Source organism: Sinocyclocheilus grahami, unplaced genomic scaffold, assembly GCF_001515645.1.
Source record: "Sinocyclocheilus grahami isolate Dianchi unplaced genomic scaffold, SAMN03320097.WGS_v1.1 scaffold27.1, whole genome shotgun sequence".
Taxonomy (NCBI): domain Eukaryota; kingdom Metazoa; phylum Chordata; class Actinopteri; order Cypriniformes; family Cyprinidae; genus Sinocyclocheilus; species Sinocyclocheilus grahami.
Genome location: NW_015505206.1, coordinates 1135846 through 1144842, shown reverse-complemented (window position 1 = coordinate 1144842; position 8997 = coordinate 1135846). Strand labels below are relative to the sequence as shown.

Here is an 8997-nt window from a genome sequence, read left to right as displayed (position 1 = left end):
ATTGCAATCACATGTTTATTGTCTTCATGTTTCGTCAGTTAAAACATCTCTATCTGCGTTTTATTAAGCTACAGCTACAGCCAGATAACTTGTCCATATAAGAGATTTACTGAACTGTCATAAGTTATATTACTGAGCCCTACAAACAAGTACAAACCTGGTGTTCTTTATCATGTTTGGCAAATAAAGAAAATGATTCTCTGAAAGAACATTTTTGTAGAACATTAACGTCCTTTGACAGTCACATGCCAGTTTATGAGATGAATTGCACTGCCTGTGGTTGTTTTCAGAGATGGTAACATCTTTTATTAATAAAAATAATTATTGTGGTACAATTTAGTTTTCTGTGCTACAAAACTTTCAACCTCTGTAGCACTAGTGCTATGTGCAAAAAAAGTTAACGTACAGCCCTGATTAATACCAAGAACCTTATAAAGATCTAATTCAGAAAAGCTAATACTGCTATTTAAGCCCTTTTGGAACTAAAACAAGACAAAAAACAAGACTACATTTTTTTTTTAATTAATTTGTTGTTATATAATCACTTTGAATTCCTTGGCAGTATGAGGGTATATTATCCTGAAATATGAGTATATGATGAGAGGTTAGTGCATATTACTATGTCGCAAAGACAGGTACACAAATGTAAAAATCTCACCAAACATTTGCTGTGGTAAAAGAAGCCTTTATTTCATTGTGCATTAAAATGCAAAAGCCAAATGAAGTGAGTTTGATTGAGTGTGTTACAACAGTAAGTCAACATTATGTGTATTAAGTCACAAAGAGATTTTAAAGAGTGATTTTTAAGTCATGCATTACAATTTGGAATAATTGTGCTTATAGTTGCCATATAGTGGCACCCGTAAGATTATTTAAGACACAGCACTATTGGTATGCTAGGTACATTTTCCAGCCCTTGTTGCCCTCATTCAGATTTTTGTCGACAAAGTTGACACCGGCTTTCTGATACACGGTCCAGGCATCAGGGTTGATCAGCAGAACCAGGTTTATGATCTGCGACTCACATCCTTTGTTCAGGTACCACGCGTAGACATCGTTTCCACCGGTTCCAGAGTTGAGATTAATGCTGAGCTTTTTGAAGTCTTCATTCTGAAGCTTTACATTTTCCTGGAAGTTGATGGATGCATTAAGAGCAGTGAGAGCCTTGCTCTTATCAGTTGAGCGGCGATACCAGAGGAAGACGTAGTTTCCACCAGCATCACGATTGGTGTCTTCATCCACACGAGTGAAGCCCAGATCAAACTTTTGCTTGTCAGAAGAGAAGTCAACAGTTGCTGTGATCTCACAGATGTAGCTCGGCTTCTCTCTCTTTACCCAGAGATAGATGAACATTCCTCCCGCCTTACGGTTCAGATCACAGCCCAGTCTCTCCCAGCCATCTTTCAGAAGAGCAGGTTCTTCTTTGGCATCTTTGCTTACCTCGAGGCTCGTAATGGGAATGTCAGATTCAGTGCTGCCGTAGAAGTACCAAAGAAAGATGGGATTTCCACCAGCTCCTGCATTCAGATCCTTGTCCACCAGCTCATACCCAGCATCCGCCAGACCAGCTTTCATTTTGTCATTGAATGAAAACTGGATCCTGGTCACAGGTTTCAAGCCACACTCTTTCTTGTACCAAAGAAAGACCTGTTTTTTACCAGTACCTTCATTGAGGTCAGAATTGATGAGCTGATAACCATTAGCTGCAAGTATTTCCTCCTCATCCTTAGTGGTGGAGACATTGAGCTTTGTTATTAGATGTGTTGCCATTTTTTTTTCTTCGCAGAGGAAAAAAAAGAGCAAAAAAAGGGAACTTTGTTTATTTATTGCTTGATTACACAATAAGATAAATATATAAATTCTTTATTCACTGTATTCATTTCTGACGTGCATAGCATTTCAAATTTTTGTTAGTAAAAAAATGTTTTAGTGCTAATGTGACAAGCACTTCAGTACTTAATTTAAAAATAATTAATAAAATAATTTATGCATTTAGCAGACGCTTTTATCCAAAGCGACTTACAGTGCATTCAGGCTATACATTTTTTTACCAGCATGTGATATTCCTAAAAATTTATATATATGTACATTTCCAGCATGTATAGTACTTAATAGTAGTAGAGTAATATGTACTCTTCACATACATATTTTGGCACATTACATGTATTTGCATATATCTACTTCAAAGCATTTCACGGTAGAAAAATACTACATGTTAAATATTTGTTGTAATGAAAGTTACATTTATCTGAAGTATATAGTGCCTCATATTGTCTCAAAGCAGTCTCACCTTAATAAACAGGAAAATAACAGCGTTGCAAAATAAACTGGAAACACTATACAGTAAGGTCCTATTTGTTAACATAAGTAGCTGCATTAGCTGCACCATGATCAATATATTTTAAATCATTTATTTATTATCTTAGTTAATGTTAGTTCAAAGGGCATTAATTAATGTTAACAAATACAATTTTTGATTTAAAAATTTTTAAAATTTTATGTTGAAATTAATATTGACTAATATTAATAATTACTGTGGAAGTATCGGTCATTGTTAGTTCATGTAAACTAATGTACTTAACTAATGTTAACAAATGAAACCTTATTGTAAAGTTCTGCCAATTAATCAGTTGCTGAAATGCTCAAATTTCAGCTGTAAAGCAGCTCTACAGAAGACAATAGTGTAATTATTCAGCTCGATGTTAGTTCAACTCAGTTCAATAACAGTGTCAATGCTGCCAAGTTCATCAGTTATGAAGCTAATTCAATTCAACTCTAAAGCAGCTCTACAGAAGGTAATAGTGTCAGTTCAATGTTGATTAAATTTAGATCAGTAGATTACCACCTTACCAGTAAATGCAGGACCTGTCTTGCTTGTTGTAGAAGACACAGATTTTGGCTGATGATAACAGAACTGATTTTTGAAGAGCTTTCGTAGGACTCTCACTTATATATCACATAATCTGCTCCTCACCCTTGCTGTTATGTCGTCATTAACCAACTTATTTCTCAACCTAGCACATGACCAACCTCTAACATTGAGATGGGGTTAAAGAAATGTCTGTTTTTTCTCAGAGTGTAGGAATTTACAGAGCCTAAAAAAAGTCCAAACAGGTTAGGTGTGATAAGTTTGTTTTTTTAATGTAATTTGTTTCTTTTTCCAGTCAAGATGCGGTTTTATGTCTTGTCTAGATTTGGTGTTTTTTGTACAGTACTGATCTTGTTGAATTGTTTGGCAGTTTAAGAAAATAATGGGAACAAAGGAACATTCTTACTCATCCCTTTATTGTACTGAATAAGTAGACTGAACTCTCCATCATCACTGGCAAGGCAAACGTGGCCTTGGAAACATTACAGTATGTGTAACCCCTAGGTTTTCCAAGACCAAAGGTGATTTTAAAGTACAAAATCTGCTCTATCCCTGTGCTTGATTTATAATTATCAAAAATGTTCTTGCTTTTTTATTATTATTTGTCTGTGCTCCAAGTTAACAGTTAACAGAATTTCATATGGCTTAAATTAAGGTGTATATTTAGACATTCTGTCAGTTGATTAGATTTTCTGTGATACACTGGCAATCCCATCTCTCCATTTATCCATACTTACCTCACCATAAAACCACATATATTTCATACAATGAACTGAATAATTCTGAACTGTTTCTTTTGATCTCACTCTATGTTGTTGTCAGGTCAGGGAAGACTTGCACAAAACCTTTACTTTAACAGCTCATACCAACTGGCCTCAATTACACTCATTCCTAAAACTCAGTCCCATCCGGGTCACGGCACTCATGTGTCTGGTTTGCTCCAAACAGGACCTGACCCGGCAACAACTGGCGTGGGAGATGGGCACACCAATGACGCTAAAGACCGTATAGCCTCTTAATGTCAGTCACTAGTCTGGTTTACATGTACAACACTTACTCGCTGACCTCCATTGCATGAACATAAGGGATCATTTACATCTTTTCAATGGGAAATATTTTTTGGTTTTACATCTATAGACAGATGGCATAGAGAAAGAAAGATTAAGAACAAGCCATTAGCCAACACCATTACAGTTTTGATGGAAAGTCCTAAACAATACAGTATACTGTCATCTGATCAGCATGCTACTGATGTTAAAAAAAGATGTTTTAAGATGTTAAAAAAATATTCTCCGGAATTCAGAGTTATTCAGTTAATTCAAATACAACAAAAAAAGTTCCTAAAACACAGTTTAATTCAAATTAATATCGACGCTGAATCATATATGAATGGAAATTCATAATACTGGACACTGGGCACATTCTAAAGTCTATATATAAAATATATATATATACAGTATATATTGCCAAATATATATATTGCCATATATGACCCTGGAACACAAAACTAGTCATAAGGGTCAATGTCAGTTGATTAGATTTTCTGTGATACACTGGCAATCCCATCTCTCCATTTATCCATACTTACCTCACCATAAAACCACATATATTTCATACAATGAACTGAATAATTCTGAACTGTTTCTTTTGATCTCACTCTATGTTGTTGTCAGGTCAGGGAAGACTTGCACAAAACCTTTACTTTAACAGCTCATACCAACTGGCCTCAATTACACTCATTCCTAAAACTCAGTCCCATCCGGGTCACGGCACTCATGTGTCTGGTTTGCTCCAAACAGGACCTGACCCGGCAACAACTGGCGTGGGAGATGGGCACACCAATGACGCTAAAGACCGTATAGCCTCTTAATGTCAGTCACTAGTCTGGTTTACATGTACAACACTTACTCGCTGACCTCCATTGCATGAACATAAGGGATCATTTACATCTTTTCAATGGGAAATATTTTTTGGTTTTACATCTATAGACAGATGGCATAGAGAAAGAAAGATTAAGAACAAGCCATTAGCCAACACCATTACAGTTTTGATGGAAAGTCCTAAACAATACAGTATACTGTCATCTGATCAGCATGCTACTGATGTTAAAAAAAGATGTTTTAAGATGTTAAAAAAATATTCTCCGGAATTCAGAGTTATTCAGTTAATTCAAATACAACAAAAAAAGTTCCTAAAACACAGTTTAATTCAAATTAATATCGACGCTGAATCATATATGAATGGAAATTCATAATACTGGACACTGGGCACATTCTAAAATCTTTATTATAATTGATAATAGAATTTTGTGAATAACTAAAGCACCTAATCACACGAAACCATTTAGAAAACTGTCTTTATCATATCCATATAAAGTAAATAAAGGAACACTAATTTAAAAAAATTTCATTTTTTCAGTGGGAAATACCTTTTGTAATACTGTAGACAATTGTCAGCTGATCTGCCACATACCACTGAGCACAGCAGGTTTTACATGTTCATTATCATAATCAGAAATGAAAAGTGGTTCAGTTTATCAATATAAAATATGACATTTCCTTAAAGATATTTAATAAAATATGATTTGGCAGTTCAATCCTATATGCCATAGTAAAGATAACACATTTTCAATTGGTTCTGTCATAAAGAAACAGTTACCAAGTCTTACGTTATCAAGTTTGAACAAACAGACAGATATCACCTGTGATACCTTTGCATGCTGAATATAAATAAACCAACAAAAAAAGCAGTACCAGTTTTTCCAGTGGAAAAATACTTATTGTTTTACTGTAGACATATTGTCAGGTGACACAGAAAGAGAAAGAAAAAGCAACATCACACTTTTGAGAAACGTCACGAGTAATATGTTGTTGAAAAAACATGTGCTGATTTTGAATTGAATTTATCTTGAGAACAGCAGGTTTCAAATGTAAAAAAAAAATTGTCATTGCCTATTCAGTTTATCAATAAAAAAAATCACTTCCTAAAAGACCAATCCATTTTGCAAAGTACTTGTTCTAAACAGCAGGGGGCTTTTTCTGTTGTATCTATTATTTCTGAGATTTGATCCATTTTTTGTAAGCAACCTACTAGATTACTGTAGTAGCAGATATCTTATTAGTGCCTGATTCTTTTTAGACAATATTTTTATTCATTAATAAAGTGCTTGAGACTGTGCACACTATTTTGGTGCTTTCAGCCAGTCAGCGTGGCCAGGATAGCATATGCGACTATAACCTATTGTCAACTGACAGATAGTAAAAGCCAGTTAAAACAAGCCATTAAAGCCAACATTGTCACAGATTTGATGAAAAGTCACAAGCAATAAATTGTCAAAAAAGGCAGTTAAATCTGCCACACACTATTTTAGTGGGAAATACTTTGTTGAATGCAGATGACAGAAAAAAAAGAGAAATTAAGAAATTACAACAACATCAGATTTTGATGGAAAGTCCTAAACAAAACAGTAAATTGTCATCTGATCTGCCACATGCTACTGTATCCTACGCTGAGCACAGCTGGTTTCAGATGTTAAAAATGTTTTATCCGGAATTCAGTGCTGATAAATTTATCAACAAAGTATTTCACTTCCTAAAAACAATAGATTTCCTCTGGCTATGTAAAGAGTCTGGATTGCAAGGTGATGTTGTTATTAGGTGTAATGTCAATCTAACTTTCATGTTTCTTCTTAAAAGTAGACATCTTATACGAGTAATATTCATAGCTGCCTTAATTTTGCAACCTAAGCCCAGATCGGTATTTTAATTTAAAGAAAAGCTATAGTTTCCATACTAGACCTTTTCAGGAATGTACATCAAAGAAGGCTAGCAAGCCTTTGGATTCATTTGTATTTATAAATAACTATTGTTTCTTTTGTAGTGTGCATGCATAACGTATCACCAGATATATCCCAAAGACAGGTAGACAAATGTAAAAATCTCACCAAAGCATTTGTTGTAGTTAAAGTCGGCTTTATTTCATAATGCATGCTTTCCACTAGCACCGCAATTGGAGTCTTCAACCGCACAGGTGTAACCCTGCTCAAACAGGTGCTTGTCTGGCTAAAAACACCATCCCATTAAACCTTTAGTTTGGTCATAAGTATGTCTTTTTCTCTTTTTTTGGCATGAGCTGGCATTAGCATGGGCTCCGTGATCTACACCCATGTAAGTCTTAATTCTAGTTTTGTGTATTGCACTTCATTTGAATGATCTGTACTTCAGTGGATTATGTATGAAGGCATAGACACATCAATGTTTTGTCAAGAACCTCTACATGATGTTTCTGCCAGATGCCCTTTTGTTATAACAAAACTAACTCAAATAACCACTTGTTACAACCAAGGAATGCAGAAGGCCGAAGGACTTCACAAGAGTGACAAACAGTCAAAGAAAAAAAATTGCAAAAGGGAAACATTATGTCTTACAACAGTCCATGGTCATATACTGTGTGCTTTGTGGGAAGCTGTTCTGCCACCTCATGGACATAATGAGCACATGTTTCATTTAGTAAACGTTTCTTATCCAAAGCGACTTACAGTACCCTCAATCAAATAAAGTATATCTGAAGCAAGCTGGGGTCAAGTGCTTAATGGGCATAACTTTAAGAATTTATTAATAGTTCATCGACCACTCCTTTTTAATTTTCGAGTTTGTGTTTTTTTTTTGTTTTTTTTTGTGCCTTTTTTGACATTTGCATGTCATCATCTTTAACCATCAATGTACTGACCCGCGATTGGTGTCTTCAGCCACACGAGTGAAGACCAGATCAAACCTATACCTGTCAGAAGAGAAGCCAACAGTTGCTGTGATCTCACAGATGTAGCTCGGCTTCTCTCTCTTCACCCAGCCCAGAGATAGATGAACTTTCCTCCCGCCTTACGGTAGACCCGTCAGATCACAGCCCAGTCTCTCCCAGCCATCTTTCAGAAGAGCAGGTTCTTCTTTGGCATCTTTGCTTACCTCGAGGCTCGTAATGGGAATGTCAGATTCAGTGCTGCCGTAGAAGTACCAAAGAAAGATGGGATTTCCACCAGCTCCTGCATTCAGATCCTTGTCCACCAGCTCATACCCAGCATCCGCCAGACCAGCTTTCATTTTGTCATTGAATGAAAACTGGATCCTGGTCACAGGTTTCAAGCCACACTCTTTCTTGTACCAAAGAAAGACCCGGTTTTTACCAGTACCTTCATTGAGGTCAGAATTGATGAGCTGATAACCATTAGCTGCAAGTATTTCCTCCTCATCCTTAGTGGTGGAGACATTGAGCTTTGTTATTGGTCTTTCATCTCCCACATTGGTTTCTTCTGATTTTGTGGGTACAGAAGAAAACCTTTGAAATTCTACAAAAGAAACAATATATTGAGTATATTATGCTTTATATTACATAATTAGCCTATAATTATAACTTATAGCTTATAGGCTAGAACATTTACTCTCTATTATTTACTCTTAAAAATAAAGGTTCTTTATTAGCATCTATATTTCCATGAAGAACATAACATCTATGGAACCTTTCAAGAAAGTGTTCAAGAAAACATCAAGAAAATCAAAACAATGGATGGTAGTCTGAGTAGAGAACGCTGTTTTTTCGAAACAGTGTGTTTTACATTAACATGATTGTGACACACTCAGTAGCTGTTTAGTGTTGCAGTTCATATAATGTATGTGTCTAATTAGCATTTGTGTAGCTACATCGTGTAAAATGTGTGCATTATGTGCAAAAGGCTATTATGTGTAAGTGGTCTGCACATGGACTAAGCTTTAAAGCAGGGGTGCCCACACTTGGTCCTGGAGGGCCGGTGTCCTGCAGAGTTTAGCTCCAACCCTAATTAAACACACCTGAACCAGCTAATCAAGCTCTTACTAGGCATACTAGAAACTCCCAAGCAGGTGTGTTGTGGCAAGCTGGAGCTAAACTCTGCAAGACACCGGCCCTCCAGGACCGAGTTTGGGCACCCCTGCTTTAAAGGGATTTTACTCTGCAAGAAATAGTGAAAATAAAGTTGAACTTAAATGAATATTCCACTTAGGTGTATGGTTTGTATTTTTTGCTGTAAGCAGTCAGAATGTATGTCGATGGCACAGCCTACTCGATCAAGAAAATATAAGAATAATGTAAGAATAAGA

The 8997-nt window shown here is 35.9% G+C and overlaps 1 protein-coding gene and 1 pseudogene across 1 annotated transcript; both read right to left on the bottom strand.

The window, feature by feature from the left end:
• Positions 1–647: 647 nt before the first annotated feature.
• LOC107568585 (uncharacterized) lies at positions 648–2932 on the bottom strand. The gene is made up of 2 exons (XM_016254556.1): positions 2851–2932; positions 648–1778 (listed from the first exon to the last, which is right to left on the bottom strand). Exon 2 carries the CDS (start codon positions 1768–1770, stop codon positions 886–888), a length of 885 nt encoding a protein of 294 aa, XP_016110042.1. The 5' UTR covers positions 1771–1778; positions 2851–2932; the 3' UTR covers positions 648–885.
• Positions 2933–7531: 4599 nt separating this feature from the next.
• Positions 7532–8741, bottom strand: LOC107568255 (uncharacterized; annotated as a pseudogene).
• Between the last annotated feature and the right edge of the window lie 256 nt (positions 8742–8997).

Coding starts and splice junctions, on each gene's coding strand:
- LOC107568585 (XM_016254556.1), bottom strand. CDS start 1,770: ATGGCAACACATCTAATAACAAAGCTCAATGTCTCCACCACTAAGGAT.